Source organism: Elgaria multicarinata, chromosome 1 (assembly GCF_023053635.1).
Source record: "Elgaria multicarinata webbii isolate HBS135686 ecotype San Diego chromosome 1, rElgMul1.1.pri, whole genome shotgun sequence".
Lineage (NCBI taxonomy): Eukaryota > Metazoa > Chordata > Lepidosauria > Squamata > Anguidae > Elgaria > Elgaria multicarinata.
Genome location: NC_086171.1, coordinates 138,483,936 through 138,504,641, shown reverse-complemented (window position 1 = coordinate 138,504,641; position 20,706 = coordinate 138,483,936). Strand labels below are relative to the sequence as shown.

Genomic DNA, 20,706 nt, shown 5'->3' with positions numbered 1-20,706 from the left:
AGGCTAGATCAAGCAAGGTCCTGGCAGCTTGAGGCAGGATACTCTATTCTCTGTGGTGTTACACTCCCTATATAGGGAGAGCCAGCACACTCTTCTTTCAGGAGTATGGTTAAGAACTTTTTAAGATGGCCTTTAATCTCTAAACTGCACAGTTTTTCTATCGTTTTAAATGTTTTAAAATGGCTAGAGTTTTAGCTTTTTATGTTGTTGCTTTATTTTAGTTATAGATTTTATATTCTGTAAAGATGCATTTATGCTTTTAAGCCACTTTGACTACGATTTGGCCAGATATATTTTCTTGGGCCAAAGTTCATAACTTTCTGTTCTGCTTTGTGGCTCTCTCCAGTCTCTGTGCCCTCTTTGAATTCAATGCAAGGAATGACGTACCTTTCAAACTTCCTGCTTCAGGTTGAAGCACACTTCCCCGGTTTTCCGTTTTGTTCCTCATTGCTCCTCTGTTGCTGTTTCTATCCTTTGGAGAGGACACAGAATTCTGGGGCAGAGAGAACACGTGCTTTTATGTGTAAGATCCCAGATTAAACCACCGGCATTTCTATCATTAGAATAAAATGTAAAGTTACTCTTTGTCATTGGAAGTTCTGTAGTTCTATGCATCTGATAAGGTTGGTTGTTAAAGTTTGTTTAGTATCACTTGCTGGGCTAATTATTTTATAATGTTATTTAATTCTCCAATATTCTTGTACTTTACAGGACCCTTTTGTACACCCTGTGAATGATATGAGGATAGGAGAACTTCGCCCATCAATGGCTGAAGCACCATTGTACCAACCGAAACTTGTTCTCTTGGGAAAAGAAAAAAAAGGTACTGACTTCATTTTATACATATTTGGAGGTGATGGATAATGAAAGATGCAAAAGTAATATAATATGTTTTATACTGTATTCTCTTCGTACATATTTAGGTTTGATCTTCTATTCTTCTATGAGATTTAAATGTCATATATCTTCTGTTTTTCAGAGTCAACAGATGAGTCTGAAGCAGATAAAATTCATTGCATGAATAACAGTGTCTCGTCAGGCACCTACTCGGATTATTCACCTTCACAGGCTTCTTCCGGGTCTTCTAACGCTCGTGTTAAAATAGGGTCTTTGCAGACTACAGCTAAAGATGCAGTGAATAATTCTTTGTGGGGTAACAGGTATGTTTACTCGGCAGGCTCCACTTGCAATGCCATGTTTGATTATAAATACAAATCAGGCAGCCAGAAGTGTAATGAGCTTAAAGAAAGGGAACTAACAAGTCAATCAATTCTCCAGTTTTTCAAAACTGATAGGGCCTTTTTTTGGCAGGGAGGGAAAAGGGATCCTGTTTTACATGTTTTTACCAGACCCAGAAAAGTTCAGGTTAGTGCCCTGGTAGTGACTTTTGACTTTTCCTAACAACCTCTATCCAGAATTCAGGTCTATCTGCATATATCCAGAGTGAGTCACAAGTAGCTGAATAGCGTCTCATCCATGTCACCCAGTTCCTAGTTGTATTTTTCAGCTGAGAACAAGAATAAAGGAGCCATAAAATGTGATACAGCTGTTATGAGTCATCTAGATTTTCTCCATCTCATACAGACCCCAATATAGGATGGTTAAATACCTATACAGCAAGTTTGTCCTATCACAGATACAATAGACTAAAATATCAAAGAGGCTTTGATGCTGCTTTCGGTGGGAGATTTTCTCTCCAGCACTGCCACAACCAATGGGGAAACTACACCTTCACTGGACAATCCCACCTATGTGGTTTCTTATTAATAGCTAATGCTTCTATTTCAGGGTCTAAGAAACTCTCTACAACCATAACTCAGAGTTCAATAAGTTGCCACCAATTCTTATTAAGTTCTTTAAAACGTCCTACTCATTAGACATGCTTCTGTCATGTCTAACCTTTCTGCCCCTGTTTTGGGAGAAGGTGTTTCAGGTAATCAGTCTGAAACAGATTCGGAACTAGAGGAGGCAGCGCCAGACACCAGCCAGCCTGTACCAGTGGGAGAGAAAGCTCTCATGGGCCATACCCCAGTTGGGAGTCAGCCCTCTCCAGAGCTTTTCTCCTCAAGGCCAAATCCTACACACTCAGTGGGAAGTGAGCTTTCATCCGGAGGAGAGCATTCCGGCAAGCTAGCTGATGCTAGGGTCTGCTGGAAGCTAAAATGCACGGAGTGGAAGGAAGGTGTAAAAAAGTCGGTCCGACTAGGATTGCACCAGAACCTGTGACTGCACCAGGCTCTCTAAAGCTACGGGCGTTTAGGAACAGGCTTCCTATTCTTCTTGAGCAGACAGTTGTCTTGCTTAGTTTGCATAGTTTTGCCTAAGGGAAAGTTTCCAGGAGATTAGACTCACTTCAAGTAGAAGAGATGTTTGTTGCTTAATAAAAGTTTTGTGGATTACTTAGCAAGCCTCATCATTTGCCTCCCATGGAAAGCAGGAGTTTTCTGAGAAACACGACAGCTTCAGTGTGATATGGGCACCCCATGCTAGAGACAAGATGAACTATTAAACAATTAATTTATTAAAGGAATATTTTGTACATAAGGGAACACTCATATTTACTTTGGGACTTTCAAAAGAATGTTTGCTGACACATGGTAAAGACTTAAGAGCCACTGTAGCTAATACAAAAATACAAACCTCTTAATGACTTCTTTTACCTCAGGCCAAATTCCCTAAACTTTCACCCCAGCCAAATACACCCACAACCAAGTCCAGCTCTTGGGTACAGTCTTCCTTTGACTCCCAAAGCTCCTCCTGTTGTATATCTGGCTGCTTGGACAATTTATCTGGGTTTTAATGTCAGGTTTGTGTAACCTTCTTCTTGCAAGAACTTAGGGCAGCCTCCTGGCATAACACAGCCATATTCTTCCTTAATGTTAACAGTCCTTTTCTCAATTCAACTGTTTCTCACACTCCTTTTATTTCTTTTTAAATCTGAAACATTTATATCCTGCATTTCCATTGTTTAGTAGTTATGGCAGCTCTCTATTTCCCTGCGTAATAGGAATATTTCCCTTCCGTACCTATTTATATTTCCCTACCCAATAATTTTTATAAACCCACCAATCAAGTCATAGGTTTTGGGATGTGGGGATTGAGGACTTGCCACAAAATTATCAAATTTTAATTGGTAAATATTGGAATGATTAGCACATGCATATGAAAAATGGATTTTTCCTTCTCAGGTAATAAAGATAATGGACTTGAAAGGTATTAAGGGGGGAATAGCCTTCAGCTGCCTATCAAATCATGTGAAAACTCTGATAAGTTACCCAAACTCTAGTGCCACAGTCTTATGCTTTTCTTCACAATCTGGAAGATTGCAAGTTTTTCATAATGGAAGCCTCATTTGCAAAGTTTTGAAGGTGCTAAAACAAAATTCAAGGCTGGCCTTCCATGACATAACATCTGTCCGTTTGCTGCACTCAACCCCCTCTACTCTGCTTCTCACTTTAGATGTTAGATGCAGTCAAGAGCATGGAAGTGTGTTTTATTCTTTACTCCTGATGCATAAATATGTAACGCTGACGTTGATGGCTTTCCAAAGTCCCCAACTATTTTTATCATTCCGCTCCAAGCAAGCTAAAGCTTCAATTCATTGGCAGCCTGCTTAAAATATACCCGCAATGAAAGTAAGGGATTTTGTTAGGGTTTTGTTCTGTTCTGATTGCAGCCTTTTCTGATACCGGCTTCTTTTTATCTTTGTTTCTTGCAGGCTTGTCCAGTCTTTTCCCCAGCCTCTTGAGACAAAGCCGTTGCTCAGCCAGCGAGAGTCTGCTCCGGCAGGAAACCTACAGCAGCATAATGACAGGCGTCCAATGAGCGACACCTTTGCTGACAGCTGGAATGATGGCTCTCATTATGATAACACAGGATTTGTAGCGGAGGAGAGCGCGGTGGAGAATCCCAGCACTAACCCCCTCTTAAGCTCTAAATCAAGAAGCACATCTGCTCATGGACGCAGGCCTTTAATTAGGCAAGACAGGATAGTTGGTATTCCCCTAGAACTTGAACAGCCCACCCTCAGAAATACACCTGAATCAGAAGTGCCTCCAAACCCTTGGCAGAACTGGACAAGAACCCCTAGCCCCTTTGAAGACAGGACAGCTTTTCCTTCTAAGCTGGAGAGCACTCCAACCACTAGCCCTTTGCCTGAAAGGAAAGATCTCGTTAAAGGCTCTCCTGAAATAACTAGCACTTTTTCTCCAGGAACATCTTGGGAGTATCATGATTCAAATGCTAATAGAAGTCTTGGTAATGTGTTTTCGCATATTCACTGTCGCCCAGAGCCTTCAAAAAACATCATTTCCATCAGCAAGAGTACAGAGAGGCTTTCCCCAATGATGAGAGATTTGAAGACGAATAGATTTAAGAAGTCACAAAGTATAGATGAGATAGATATTGGCGCATATAAAGTTTATAATATACCGCTAGAGAACTATGCAGCTACTACTGACAATGCAGGGATACATGAGAGGCCAGATAAAATGATGGGGCCAGAACATGGAATGTCTAGTATGTCTCGTAGCCAGTCTGTACCAATGCTTGATGATGAGTTGCTGACCTATGGAAATGTCAAGGTACAACAGCAGCAAAAGCCGTCTGTGACTAAAAAAGTGTACCAGTTTGACCAAAGTTTTAATCCTCAAGGATCAGTGGAATTGAAAGCAGAAAAGAGGATACCACCACCTTTTCAACATACTCCAGAATACATTCCCCAGCAGACTAAAAATGTCTCCAAGGATTTGGTTAGCCCAAGGGCGTACCGGGGATATCCACCCATGGAGCACATGTTTTCATTCTCTCAGCCTTCTGTTAATGAGGAGAATGTCAATACCCAGTTCTCAAGTCAGGGATCAAGGGCTGGGTTTCTGAGAAGAGCAGATTCATTGGCCAGTTCCACAGAAATGTCAATGTATAGAAGAGTCAGTGAACCACACGAACTGCCTCAGAGCGATAGGTATAACAGACATCAGTATAGAGGAGCTATGGAACGCCAAAGCAGTGTATCAGTGTCTGAATCCCAGTTCCTCAAAAGAAATGGCAGGTATGAAGATGAACACCCTTCATATCAAGAAGTGAAAGCCCAATCTGGAAGTTTTCCAGTTAAAAACCTTACACAAAGGAGGCCATTGTCTGCAAGAAGCTACAGTACAGAGAGTTATGGTACCTCCCAAACCAGGCCAGTTTCAGCTAGGCCTACAATGGCAGCTTTGTTGGAAAAGATACCATCAGACTATAACTTGGGTAACTATGGCGACAAGCCGTCAGATAACACTGATTTAAAGACAAGGCCTACCCCTGTGAAGGGAAATGAGAGCTGTGGTAAAATGCCCGCTGACTGGAGACAACAGCTACTTAGACATATAGAAGCTAGAAGGTTAGACAGGGTATGTTTGGCATTTCTCTGCAATTAATGCCTTTAGTTTTTATATTTTTATATATCAAAAGTTTCTGTTTGCAGTGGTTAATATGTTATTCAATAATAATTCCCAGATTTGTGTTATGAACAAATAAACCATGAAGTCTATTTTTTTTAAAGATGTATACTCTGTGAGTTAGTATCTTGGTTTCTTCTGTGAGAAGTAGAGAGAATCTTCCCAGATATTTTTTAATTTTTTTTTAAAAAAAATGCAAAATGATAATCACTACTTCTAATAGTGTTAGCCTCACTAGTAGACTATTTATTAAACATTTTATAAATTAAGCCTGTTATCAAAACTGTATTGCATTTAAAATACTTTTATATTTTATTCATTAGCTTTTTCATGGATTAAGGAAAACATTAAATACAAATTCTAAAGCAAAAATAATGAGCATATTTAACCCAGATAGGCTTATAGTTAATAGGCTCAATCCAAAACTCTACAGAACTCCAGGTACAACTGCAGAACCTGCTCTTTGAAGTCCGGTGTGCACAAAAATAGATGTGCTCACCCACCATGTCTGCACGAAAACTATTGGATCATGGCAGATTAATTCTGAGTTTCTTTTATCCTTTGTAGAGTACTTAGCCATTCTGATCAAGGAATAAGTTGCATTACTTATGCTATGTCAGTAAGTCATTTAGTTTGAATTTTGCTTCCAAATATGCATAGGATCTCAGGCTGCAGAGGTTCAAGAGAGGCCAAATATAATTTCTATTCTAAAGATCTGTTAGAAAGACTTTCTTAGGGTCTAGTCCTATAGCCACTTACCTGGGAGCAAGCATCATTGAACTCAAGGGGACTTATTTCTGAGTAAATCTGTAAAGGATTGTGCTGTAAATTGACATGATTTAGTGAAATCCAAAGAAGTATTTTGTTGACAGCAATTCTTCCAAGTGTCCTCAGCTGGGAGACTCTCTGGAGTTTATTTGGCAGGGGGCATTGGGGGCTACAGATGGAGACGAGGGGAGAAGGGGAAGTTCTCATACATGAGCAGACTTCCACTTGTGCAATACTGCATTTCACTCATTATCCGTTAAATGTGCAGATACGTTCATTGACATCAGATAGGAAAAATTAGGAAAAATTAAAAGTTAGGAAAAATTAAGTTATTGTGTTATTTGGAATGATGATGAGGAAATTGTTGTTCCTTCCCTTATGAGTAACAATAACAGAAATATCCAGAAAGCGTTTAGAAGGCATGTATTCTGAGAAAGGAACTGCCCATACATGTGACTCCAGGGGTGGGTTTTTTTTGTGTCTTGTTTTTGTTACACAGTGCAGCCATTGTGCCTGCAGTTCGAAATGGAAGGCTGGTGCAGCAGAAGAGGAGTTTCTTAGCCTTCCCCATATGCCATTTTCCCACTGCAAAGCAGTCTCCCCTCAAAACATATATATTGCTTACAAAATGCAGACGCATCTCTTTTCCCTGGTGAGAGAACAAGCAGTTGGGGTGGGCAATTTTCCATGGAAAAACTGTTTGAGGAGAAATGACTGTGAAGCTCAGTGCTGCTACAACCTTATAGGTGCACTGTGTAAAAGAAAAACGTCTCAAAAAGAAATTGGAGAAGGACATTGAATGTAAAGCTCCACACTGACATTATATAGTTCTTATTTTGGCTTGCATTATCTTGGACTTGTTGAATGGTATATTTCTTATTTAGATTCCCTCAGCCTTGGACACCTTTTCAGCAGTCTTTTAGGGCTGTGAAATTATCTTTCCCCCCACTCCATTTATTTATTTTGTCCATCCATTGATTCTTAAACTGCCTAGAATTTTAAGTTCAATTATGAATGATTTTGGTTAACATTAGATGTTAACTGCTTGGGATGAGCTTGGGGAATTCTGCTTAGAGGGCAATGAAACACTTCATGATTTTGCTTAATGTTTGAATAGTTCAAGAGTAACTTCAGATATTTTCTATGAGCAAGTGTAACGTCAGATATTTCATATACTCCAGATCATCATGAAATTATTTAAATACACCAACGTAAATCTATATCTCATTTAATTTGGAACCAATTATCTTCATAGATATTTGTTATGCATATCCTATTTTAGAGAGAGAAACATGATTAGAGCCTGTAAGAAAGAATGGAACTGATGTTAATTTTTTATGTTAAGCGCACTCCTCTTACAAAGGGCATTTTGGTGTTTATTCACCTTTGTTGGTACAGGCTTAGTTATTGTCCTCTTGAGCAATATAAACGCACTATTTTCAGTAAGCATATCTGGTGTACCTAACACAGTTATAGTTCTCTAGACAAGAGTTAAATTTGTATATGAATGCAAACATTAATTTATGTTCATCAATATACAAGTATATTGATTTAAAAAAATACATTTGGAGAATTATTAAAGAGCATTGTAATAGTTGAATCTGAGAATTTGTAAGGGTGAAAATTTGGAGAATTATTGAAGAGCATTTTAATAGTCAAATCTGAAAATTCGTAAGGGTGAAAAGTATTCCTTTGTAATTGTGGTTGATTTAAAACTATTCATTTTTAAAGATGCATGTACTGCTTTGTTTGCATGGACAGACGAAACATAGACATTTCAGGGTCAGCTCTTGTTTTTCTGGAAATGTGCTTGGCTTCAATAACAAAAACTTTTATGTGAATGTAATAGTTTTTAAATAATCGAGAATAATTTATTCATGACAGTTATTTGCTAACTGTTTAAATTAGGCTCATTGTAATTTTTGAAATTTAGTTTGTATATATAGAATGGATAATCTTTTGCCAGGGCAGATTCAAAACTGGTATATGACTACTGCAACATGTTGTGGAAAATCAGGTTTAAGGGGCAGCCCTGCTCTTGAGTAGTTTAGCTAGTCCACAAGCAACTCTATTTACTATTTTCTTTGACTCTTTAAAACCTTAACTCCAGAAATCCGTCTTGCGGTTTTGTGAAGTATGCAATATAGAACAGAACCCTCTTGAATGTTCTTCCCAGTACATTACTTGCCAAGATGAAGTGGAATCTTTTATTGTAAATTGGCTCATAAAGCATATCAAGATAATGCTCCCTCCTCCATAAAGGAACAATATCTTTGTATTAAACACATTTTAGAGGCCGTCAGTATAAAAGTAGATCTCGTTTGCTTTTTTGTTTTTGTCAATGTCTTTATATGGTAACCATTTTATGTACAACTAGCACTCTATGTGCTTCTGTCTGACTCAGTGCATGCATAAAAAAAGCTACTTATTTCTTGGTATCGTATGTTTGCTTTAATGGAGACTGTGTGAAGTTAGTCATATATGTGCAATATTTTCTCTTAATGGGCATGTGTGTTCATATCCTGTCACGTGGTTGTTATTTCCTCTACTCAGACTGCTGCTTATAAACACAACACTGTTAACCTTGGCATGCTGCGCTCTGGAGGTTTGTCAGCAATGCATGCGGGCAGAAGCATGACATTAAACTTGCAGACTAAATCTAAATTTGAAAACCAAATGCATCAAGAGCTACCTCTACCGAAAGTAAGTATGAGATAGCCTGAACATCTCAGACAGCACATAACAATAGATTTCGTACTCTCTCTTTCCTTTTTTTTTTTTTTAGCTTTTGCATATTATCCATGCTTGTGTACTAAAAGCAATTTAAAAAGCCAAGTTGCTAACGTAATCTGCCTACTTAGCATCTTTGCTTCTTCAAGTAATTGGCTCACCACGTGACAGTCATGCTGCTTTCTGCTCTCTTCTGTTGCAGACCGATGTAGTCATTGTGTTAGCCAGATGACCCAGAGGATCATGTTTCATGTTGTAGATGCTTAATGATGTTGATGGTGTTAGGATGGTGTAGGCGGTTAATGTTAGGAAGGCTCCATCACAAACTATGTTATGTCATAAGAACAGGGACCGACAAGTATTGCAGTTCCATGGCCTAGTGAAAGATCGCCTTTCAATCATTGTTCTAATGAAATTTCAAAATGTATGTCCTGTTCACACCTTTTATAGTAACGGTGTATTTCTGTACGTAGATCATTGCGGAATTAACTATATGTTGTATGTAAACATATGTTTTGGTTTGTTTTTAAGCTTCTAAGGGCAGCCTTCCCCAGCTTGGCGCCCTTCAGATGTGTTGGACTACAACTCCCAGAAATCCCCAATCTGGAGGGCCCCAGATTGGGAATGGTTCTTCTAATGTAATCCAATCAGGACATATCCTAATAACATTTTTCAAAATTGTGACAAATCAAGCTGTAATTCATCAAATTGAAATCATTACCACAAACACGTAGGCCTGTTTACTAATTGAATATACATTAAGAGAGAAGTGTGTTTTAAAAAGATTAAAGTGATCACGCATAGACAGAAGAACAATTGTTCTTCGCTACAGAGAGGAGGGTATCAGCTAGAGGATCTAAATTGCAACAGGATAGATTAAATACTAAGTAACAAGTCATAGTTGTCAGTAATAGAGGCGATCATAATTAGGATGAGTGTTAGGCACTTGAAAACAGTAGTCAAGTGTTAGGTACTTGAAAAGAGGAATATAAAATTCCTTTCTTTGAAGGTTTGGAGGTCTAGCTAAGCATTTGGGTGGTAGAGATTGGTCTAGGGAATTTTTTCCACCTGTATGGACTGGACTACCTGTGAGATTCTCTCTGGTCCCAAATATATGATTCCATGATTAAAAGTACTAGACATTTTCCCAGCCCAACATTGTATTGTCCTACAAATATGCATGTAATTCTTCACCAACCATCTTTTATTTACTACTCATGTACTACTAAACGACCTTTATCATTTTAACATTTGATTGATGTCCACCCTACTAATCTAGAATGTTACAAGCTATCATGTTCATGTTTTCTAGTTCCCATAACTAAATCAATAACAGCTACAGAGGCAATTGAAATAGCAACATATGTTGTGTGTGTTTTTAAGAATTAGCAACATTAGTAATCCTCCTTTCATTTTCTTTCCAATATTTTGATGAATATCCATTCTAGTGTACACTTCTTTTTCTTATTGTATTGAAGGACCCAGGGTATAAGGAATTATGTCTCTGACTTCAACTGTTGCTATAGTGTTATTATCTGTTATAGTCTGATATAAGTCAGAGTGAAATCTTATATTTAAAGCAAGCAACATATAACTTGCTGCAAGCAACTGTAAATTCATCACAGACTCATTAATACTTTCATTTCCCCAGGTATCTTCTTCCCATTATTATCTAGCTACTTTTACATGTCTGGATATGTGCAGGAAATTAAAATAACTAAGGAATAGATGTTAAACCTTAAAAACTTCCAATCGTACAATATAGTTTTTAAGGTGATGACTGTTGGTAATTCTGAAAATAGTTTGAATGGGATTTTTGGATTCCCACAGGTGTTCTGAAAATGTTAATCCAGTTTTTATTTGGAGACTATGCTTTGTATTCATACTTTGTGCAAGACGAAGGCCACTTCTGCAATGGGATTTCCCCATCCCTTCCCTCTTCAGGCCCCTGTGCCGCCCTCCAAAACATGTCACCTATGAGCCAGAAAACCATCAGGAAATGCCTGCAGTGTGGGGACTGGAGTGGGTGGGAACAATCACTGGATATCAAGCAGAGATAGCTCACATTAGCAAACTTCCGAGAGAGTGGTTAAAATATAATAAAAAGCTAATGCTGCAATTCTATACCCATTTACCTGGGAGTAAGTCCCATTGAATCCCACAGAGTATACATGCATAGGATTGACAATTTGCTATCCTTTAAAGATACCCCATCATTTGTTATCTGACACACATCATCTGAACCTGCCTAATGATCAAGTCATCTAGGGACTAAAAATGTTGTAAAATTGAATGTCCACATCTTAATGGAGCCATGGCTTTTCTTTCGGTTCGTGATTAAAAAAAAAAAACCCTAAGAGATTAATTTTCTTATATTTAGTTCCCATCAGTGTCATTTCTAAAAGCATTTACATTGACAAGGGAAATAGGCTATTAGTTATAAGTGCATATAGGGTTTTTTTGATGAAGATTAAAACAAACCATTTACATGCCCATTCTCAATAGAAAACATTTATATAAAGATCCCAAATGATATATAAATAAACATACACATTAAATGTTGGGTAGATATTTTTGAGGCCCATTTACCAATGCTGAAGTTACTGAAACACTGTTGTTGGAGGAGCTGGGGCTTAGGGAACATATGCAAGCATTTTCATGTATTAGTTAGCTGCTAGATCCTCAGTGCATATTACACCTGAAGTGTGTGAGAAATTCTGGGGCAATATAACAGGATTTCTTTTGGATTAGGGAACACTGGAAACTTACCATATCTTTGTGATATAAGTTTTATTTACAAATATATAAGCAGAGCATCATAATCTTTCCAAACTCTAATGGATAGTCTGAGCCTGAGAAATATTCCTAGCCACCAGGACAAAATCACCTGTTGTTAGTCTGTTGTTAGTCTGTTGTTGAGTTCCCATTGATGATCAATTGATCATCCTGGTATATGGGTGAGCCACCAGCAGGATAAAAGATGGGCTCCTAGCAAATATAACACAGCGGGGAAAATTTACACATTTCAGCAGAGAGCTTCTAAAGCAGGTTATAGGGAAATTTCCCCCAACTTGGGTCCCTCCAGATGCTTTGGCCTACAACTCCCATCATCCATGACTGTTGGGCCTGATGGGATTTGTAGGCCAAAACATCTGGAGGAGCCCAGGTTGAGGAAGGTTGTCAACCCAAAGCATACTAAAGTGGAGACCCAGCCAGACCAAACTATTGGGAAAAGGACCAAAATGATTCCTCTATAGACATACAGCTGATGAGCTATCAGCTGTAGAACTCTTGCTACAGTGAGAAATTGACTTATATATTTTCATCATGCCTTCCCCCTTGACAGGTGAAGCATTTATAATAAAAGGCAGGGAATGGAGATAAATAATAGTTTTTTTGTACAAGTATTCATGTAACAACATTTTGAGATACTTTGAAGAGCTTAGGTCTAGGGGGCATTCCACTGCTCCCAGTGGGCTGCACTTCAGAGAGTTGCTGCAAAGTCAGCAGGGCACCAGGGGTTAAAATTAGCTACAGAAAGGGTCAAATGTAGCCTTTTAGCACTCCATACACTAGATTTAACTTTTTTTGGCATTGCATAGCATTAAAATTGCTTATTTGGGGTTGGATTTCATTTTTTTTACTGCTGCTAAATTCTAAGCTGACAGGGGCCGCACTGGGGAGCAGTGGGGGGCTCATGCAGCAGCCTGTGTGGCCTCATGTTACCCACCTCCATTTTAGGCTAATTGTTCCATTGACTTCAGCATGCATTGATCATTTAAATCCATTTTCTTTGGCTTATAAATTAGACTTTCTCTTGATTAGAAGAATCATGGAATCATTGAGTTGGAAGGGACCTCAAAGATGTAGTCTAAGCCCTGCTAGTGCAGGAAATCTACTACTACAGCAACCCTGATGGATGGCCATCCAGCCTCTGCTTAAAAACCTCTATTAAGGAAGAGTCCACTGCCTTCTGAAGCAATCTGCTGCACTGTTGAACAGCTTATACCATCCGGAATTTCATCCTAATGTTTAATCTGAATTACTTTTTCTTGTAATTTTAACTTGTTTGGTCAGGTCCTTCCTTCTGGATCAAAAGAAAACAAATTTGTTCCATCATTTGTATATTTTTATAATTACATTTTATACCACCCAATAGCTGAAGCTCTCTATGTGATGGTCCTTCAAATATTAGAAGATGGCTATCATACCACTTCTTAACCATCTCTTCTTGAGGTTAAACATATTCAACTCCTTCAATCTTTTTTTGAGTTTAGAGCCTTCCTTTCTGCTTTCTTGAGTTGGAGCCTTTGTAACATACATATCACTATGGAGCAGCATACAGTGTCATTGTTAAACATGTCTTTTAGAAGAATTGATTTCATTACAAATGTCTGGCTTGAAGTTTAGTTTCTAGAAAACAGTTGCATGAGGATTGTTTTACTATCTATATTTAAAAGTGTTTCTTTAGATAGATATACTTAGAGTGTGTGTTCAATTTATGATATTATTTCAGCTAATGATTTATTGTCAATTTCTTAGTACACGTCTGGCGGTTCTTAGTGAAACTTCAATATAATGCAAGAATATGTATTATGTGGCTATTTCCCACCACAAATAAAATATAAATGATATTTATTTATTAATTAAAAAGGTTAATTTGGAGCATAAATTATAACTGTGTGCATTGATCTTCCTCTAACTAAAGAATGTAATACTTAACATTTTTAACATAGACCCCATCACAACAAAGCAGCATTCTAGACAATGGGCAGGAAGATGTTTCCGCTGGCAGCCAATGGAATCCATATCCCCTTGGAAGGCGAGACGTGCCACCAGAAACTGTTACTAAAAAGGTAACTTATATCACAACCATCAATACTGCAATAATATAACTGCACAACACTTCCACTCTGGTGCTGGTGTATGCCAGTGATCTCTTAGCTGTAGTTAAAGTGATTCGGATTGGGCCATGGGACTGTGAGCTTTCTTTGTTACAAATTCTCCCACAATGCTTAAAGGTTACATTGTCACTGAAGTTAATAAGGCCATAGCTTGATACCAGGGCTTGATCATGGTTAGCAAATCTAGATTAAGGGATTTTTACGTTTTATGAGGCTTTGCAAACAAACCCCTCTCATTTTTTTAAATACTATTTTTTATTGATTTTCAAGTAAGGACAAATACAATAAACACACAGAGTAAAAGAAAACACTCAACAACAATATAAATGTTCCCACAGCACCACTATAAAAAAGCATGGGTGTTCATATCTTCAATAAGCACTTAGTAAATATAGAAATCTTAACCAAATCTATACTTTCTTGTATAGAAAAAGATGCAGGTTAAGTTAGAACCTCTGACCAAAAGGATTCCTGAGTCAGTGGAGGTCTAGGTTCACCAGGATTCATATTAATAAATGAGAAAAAATCCAACCAGTTTTCCAAAAATGTGTCTGATGTTATTTCCCCTCTTGCTAACCTGCTATGTTGAGTCAACTTGTCATTTCAAGCTAGTTTCCAAATCTTATCAAACCAACATTGATGGTCAAAAGGTCTGTCACTTTTCCAGAGATGGGCAATTTCCCACCTGGCTGCAACCAGCAAGTGGGTGACCAAGGTTTTGGGAATTATGTTTCTATTGGCATTCCTAAAAATAGAAAGTAGAGCCAGTGCTGGATCAGTTTCTACTTCAACATGAATAGTGTTTGTAATGGTTTGGAAAAGCCTTGACCAATTTTTTTTGACCTGTTGACATTCCCACCAAAGATGAATATAAGTGCCAGGAACTGAGCAACCCCGCCAACAGAACGGGGACATATTACCACTAATATGGTGCAGTCTAACAGGAGTAATATACCACCTGTGAGTGATTTTCAGAGTGAGCTCTTTAACTTTTGCCGATATTGTTCTATAGGGTGCTGATTGCCATAAGCTTTTCCATTCACCATCAGTGAAACTGGTGTTCAGATCATGTTCCCAAATCATTTTAACCCTCCCTTATCTGGGAATTGACAATTCAACATCATGTGATATATATCAGAAGCTCCCCTAGAATAAGTCAGGCGAGCTTTCTCAAATATAGTAAGTGGGCGTGGAATGACCCCACTCATTTTTTAAACAAATGTAAATGTAACACTTATCCATAGTTAAGGGGGACAAGGAAATTCACTCTGGAGGGGGAGTGGTGAGACTGAGGAGGTAGACCACAGTCCCCTCCTGATCTCATAACCACCATTAACTGACTGCCAGCATTACATCTGCATGAGGTTTATTTCATTTAAATGAATTCTTGTATCGCTATCCTCTCTTGACTTCAATGAGCTGAACCAGGTGTGCCTCCCCCTCTTTTATTCCAGTCAATAATCTATACAGTTAAAAGGAATATTTTACTACAGCTTTTGGTGATTTTTTAAAGGTCCTGTCAATTTTAATATCTATTGATGCTGTATGCAAAATTATTTCCCAACATGCCAGAATCTCTTTAATTTCTTGGCACTATTCATTGTTCTATTCTTAGCCAACAGTTTGAATTGTGCTGTCAATAGGAGACTCCCAGCTTGAAATAATTAACTTCTATAAAGGATTTTAAAAGAATATATAAAACACAAAAGAAATGAGGGGAAGTTGCCTAGACAGTGGAGATTATTTTCTCAATCAGAATAACTAATTTTGTTTTTCGGGGGGGGGGGGAATTGTTTTCAGCTCATCGATATACAGCAGAACTTGCTATGAATGCCTAAGCTGTAGCAATATGAGGCTTTGCAAACAAAAACTCTATTAAAATGGATGAGAAAAATAATTATGAACATTATTTACCTATTGCTCTCAGTTGGTAGTTTTTTAGCATGCTGCTCTAGCAATGCTAATCTCCTTTCATTGAATTTGACCTCCAGGGATTCATTTCTGCAATAGTGGCTGAAGGTTTAAAATGTACAAGTCATGTAGAATTGCCTGCATAAAATCCTGCTTTTCAAACTTGTAGAGCAATGTGGACTGGATTCAGGTTCTGCCTTCTGGGAACAGAAGGTGCAGATGCCTAATTTTCAGGGATCCCCCCGTCTCCCCTGCACCATTCATCCCATTCAGCAGGGTCCCCGACCCTCTGCCTAGCATTTTCAGTGGGGGGTCACCAGGAGGAAGAGAGGATGGAGAAGTCTGGTTCTGCCAGCCCAGCTGCACATGACTACATCTGAATCAAATCCAATATACATAATATAAATTATTATTGAATGGTCACGATCCAGCAAAAGTTAAGTGTACCTAAGCTCCATTGACATACCGGGCTCCCAAATGTGAAGACTATCCAGAAGAATATTGTGGTCAATGGTATCAAAAGCAGGATAAGCAGAGTTGCAGTCCCTCTCACCCCCTCTCCTGCAGAAGGTCATCCAATGGGAAAAATAGCCTCATTGATATTTATGTTAAGAGCATAACCATACAAGTTTTTTCAGTTTTTTAATGTTTGGCCTAATACGTTAATGTTATACACAGGCAGGTAGCCATATCCAGACTCTGATGGGATCACAAAGCCTACAGCATCGGAGCCGAGAGCAGCCATATGAGGCCAGCATGAATAAAGTAACCGTCCAGCAGTATCAGCCACCACTGCCAATACAAATCCCTTCTCAGAGCACTCGGGCGCCGCAAGCAGGGAGATGTGTCATCCAAACTAAAGGGCAGAGAAGTATGGATGGCTATCCAGAACAGGTGAGTATGCTGCAAATCAGCATGACGCTAAACGATGAGAAAGGTAGAAATTGTGCAAAAAAGGTAGGTTAATGTCTTGGGTCTATGAGAAGGGTTTCAATATTTACTATTGTTTGTTATAGCTACATGAAAAACCATGTAGATTATAAATGCCAGTTACTGCGTATATGGCAAATTCATATTGCTCTTATATTGCTCACATTATGAAGACGCTATGGATGATTTGGGTGAACTCCAATAAAAGCACAAATTGTAACCTCATAGAAAACTCTTAACAAGTTATGTGTATCTGGAAGGTGATGATCTCAATGTGAAGCATCCACAGGATCAAGCACTGTATCCACAAAAGTCAACTCATGGTGACTTCTCTATGTAACCACCCTCATATTTTAAAAGGTTATGTGAAGCAGCTCTGCAAAGTTAAATGATTTGTGTGATTAGTTTACTATAATAATGAGGTTTGGATCCTGGTTATATTTATAGTTTCATAAGAACAGATGGAAACATTATAACTTTTTGGCTGCTTCCAGACAGAGGGCTCTTAGCAGTACCCAGTCATTGCTCTTCTGGTGGAAACTTCTAACAGAATTGCAATTGACTTTCCATACTGTTGGGCGTATTGCACTTTTTATCTATGTGCACATCCTGCTATTTTTGTCCACATCAGTAGGTGCAACAATTGCTGCCCTGATTGGTGCTATTTGAAGCTCAGCACATATTCATCATGCAACTTTTTGTAGAGGATGCCACTTGACGGCTCCGTTTTTTTAATGGTTTGTTTAATTATTGCTAAAACACTTTTGGGGCCTTTTTTTAATGAAAGAATTACACTGTTATAACACTATTAGGGCGAAAAGTAACCATCCTGCAGTACCAGCCGTCACTGCCAATACAGATCCCTTCTCAGAGTACTCAGGTGCTGCAAGCAGGGAGGTATGTCATCCAAACTAAAGGGCAGAGAAGTATGGATGGCTATCCCAGGGGTGGGGAGGGGAGGAGACCATGGAAGCCGCTTGAGACAGCTTCCTAGGCGCTACGCAGGCTCCCCCCTCTCACCCCAAAGCTGCCTGGGTAGATGCTCAAAATGGAGCATTAGCAACAACTGCAGGGTGGACAGAGCATGGAGAAGATCCCCTCCATCCTCGATGTGCCCTGCATTGGATACTCATAAGTTCCTGAGCTCAGGGGCTTACAAGTCCCGAGGACGCAATTAAGGCACAATCCTATGGGCTGCACCCTAATTGTTGTTAAACACATATGATTGCATTAGGGTTAATTCAGTACATTCTACATTGTAACCTATACGACAACATCTGCAATATTACACTTAAATAATGAATAAAATTCACTCGAATAGCTTTATTGAAATAATCATAATCACAGATACCATTTTTCAGGGCATCACACATTCGTGATGATTAATTTAATGCAAACATTTTAGTCATCCCTTTGTGTCTTTTAAATATAGTTTTGTGTGAGGATAGAAAAGAATCCAGGCCTTGGATTTAGTATCAGTGGAGGAATAAGTGGACAAGGAAATCCATTCAAACCTTCTGACAAGGTAAGGCATTAATTCCTTTTGTAAATTGACAAGTAGAGATATCAGGGAATAGGATGCTTTGAATGTTTTGGGTAGGAGTAAAGTTGATGTAGTTAGTTTCTCCTTTTGTTTTCAATAAAAATGCAATCAGAAAACTAAAGAATGTAAGATAATAGTGTAAACTACCCAAAACATAGGGGGAAAGATAATGAATCTCCCCACCCCTCAGAAAAAGAGAGTTGCTAGCAAATACTGGAATTGGGATCGTTGAGGATTTGGAGGGTATTCAGGTTTTCATGTTATTTTACATATTACAACCACCATGGTGAATCAATAATGTGTAAAGTATGCCAGGGCTTTTAGTAAATATTTATCCCAGTCTTAAGCAATTTAATGGTGGTTAAGAATGCCTGGGATTTTATATGCTCAAGCCCATATACTATTGTTTTGAACTAATCAAAGGCCCATCATGGTGAAGAAGGAAGTGAAAGTTACGAACAGTTTCAGTCCTTTCCCCGGCTCTACTTCTCTACTTCCTATCATTTCTAGTGACACGGCAAGGGATGGGATTGGCCTTACTCTTCCAAACTTAGTTCTGTCTACAATTCACACAAGCTCCTAGAAGAGCCCTGCTTCCCTGCAATCAGTAAGCAATAACTCATCTCCTGTATGGCAAAGAAGAGGGTGTTGAGAGATCCACTAGAAATAGGTCTTGAAACTTGCCTGTGAAAATAATAGCAGTATAAAGTGACTACAGATACTGATTACAACCCATTCCTCAATGTGATAAGGGAGAGACAGATCAACAGAGACCAGAATATCCTATTTCCTACCCTGGGCTAGACTAGAGCACCAGTGCAGATGTGTGGGAGCCCTGGCTATGGGAGCGGTACATAAGTGTAATAAATAAATAAATAAATAAATAAAATTAGTCGAAGAAGCTAGGACTGCATTAGATGCTCTGTTCCTTCGGCCTCTGAGTAAACCTTCCCTGAGTAAACCTAAGTAAACCTTCCCTGGAGGTTTCAAACCTAGTCCAGCATCTCCCTATACTTTCCTCATAGAAACCTGATTTAAGTTTTATCAAATATCTTTTGTATGTATTACTGTGAAATGTATGATTGACTGGTTTATATTTAATATATATAATAGCAATGAAGAGATTTGCTATGTTGTGATTATTCTGTTTTTCACTTGGGATAATGTTTGAAATTCGCCGGATTTGAAGGCTTGGGGCTATTTATATGGGTTATGTAGATTTTTCTTTCTGAGCAGGCTTTTAACCTCTAAGTATGATGGAGCTTAGTTTGTATTATTTCCCCTTTCAGTAAGATAATACTGCTGATTTTATTTTGATTTTTTTTCTTGGATGTATTGATGTATTGTTACAATTAAATTTTTTTAAAAAGGAAAAAGAAACCTGATATAAAGTCAACCTACACCAGGTTCTTCCAAGTAATGAGCTATGTAAACCTTTTGTGTGAGCTAGGTCATCATGTCAAGATCACAGGGTGTTTTTTGCTGTTTTATTTTCCACTTTTTCTAAAAATGGTTGGTGATTTTAGGGAGGCAGCTGTTAGTCTAGACCATGTTCTCATGTAATGGCAAGCCACCATGGATGACTTTTTCTACAGGACTTGCTGATTTGCATTTTGAAAATTCAGTCCCCTGGTGGGGGGCAAGTGCTGCAGCTTCTTGTTGCATGTGAACCTGGTGATAGTGGGTTGTTGGGGTGGTTAACAAGCCACCCAGAACTCATGACCAATGTTAGGTTTGTAGTTGGCTTGTTCAGCGCCCCAGCAACCCACCCTCGCCAGGTTTGCAGGCAGTGACAAGCAAGGTGCACCCGCTGCACCTTAAATTTTCAAACTGGCAGCTAGCACCACAGTGAGAAGCTCCATGGGGAAATTCACCCACATTGGTTCCTCGGCAATAACTGAAGGCAAGGGAAGGTAGCTTTTCTGTGATGGAGATCTAACCGCCGCAAGGAAAACATATACATGTGCAGTGGCATTTATTTATTTATTTATTTATTACATTTTTATACCGCCCAATAGCCAAAGCTCTCTGGGCGGTTCACAAAAATTAAAACCATAATAAAACAACCAACAGGTTAAAAGCACAAATACAAAATACAGTATAAAAAGCACAACCAGGATAAAAACCACGCAGCAAAATTGATATAAAATTAAAATGCAGAGTTAAAACAGTAAATTTAAATTTAAGTTAAAATTAAGTGTTAAAATACTGAGAAAATAAAAAGGTCTTCAGCTGGCGACGAAAGGAGTACAGTGTAGGCGCCAGGCGGACCTCTCTGGGGAGCTCATTCCACAACCGGGGTGCCACAACGGAGAAAGCCCTCCTCCTAGTAGCCACCTGCCTCATTTCCTTTGGCAGGGGCTCACGGAGAAGGGCCCCTGTAGATGATCTTAAGGTCCGAGCAGGTACATATTGGAGGAGGCGTTCCTTCAAATACCCTGGCCCCAAACCGTTTAGGGCTTTAAATGTCAATACCAGC

At 38.7% G+C, this 20,706-nt stretch overlaps 1 protein-coding gene across 1 annotated transcript in view; it reads left to right on the top strand.

The window, feature by feature from the left end:
* Window positions 1-20,706, top strand: part of LRRC7 (leucine rich repeat containing 7) — a 244,485-nt gene that overhangs the window by 198,705 nt on the left and 25,074 nt on the right. Inside the window, exons 18-24 of the mRNA XM_063137517.1 lie at window positions 712-823; window positions 980-1,160; window positions 3,719-5,393; window positions 8,763-8,912; window positions 13,676-13,795; window positions 16,433-16,648; window positions 18,117-18,209. Coding sequence (XP_062993587.1) covers window positions 712-823; window positions 980-1,160; window positions 3,719-5,393; window positions 8,763-8,912; window positions 13,676-13,795; window positions 16,433-16,648; window positions 18,117-18,209 — 2,547 coding nt within the window. The remainder of the gene's footprint in view (window positions 1-711; window positions 824-979; window positions 1,161-3,718; window positions 5,394-8,762; window positions 8,913-13,675; window positions 13,796-16,432; window positions 16,649-18,116; window positions 18,210-20,706) is intronic.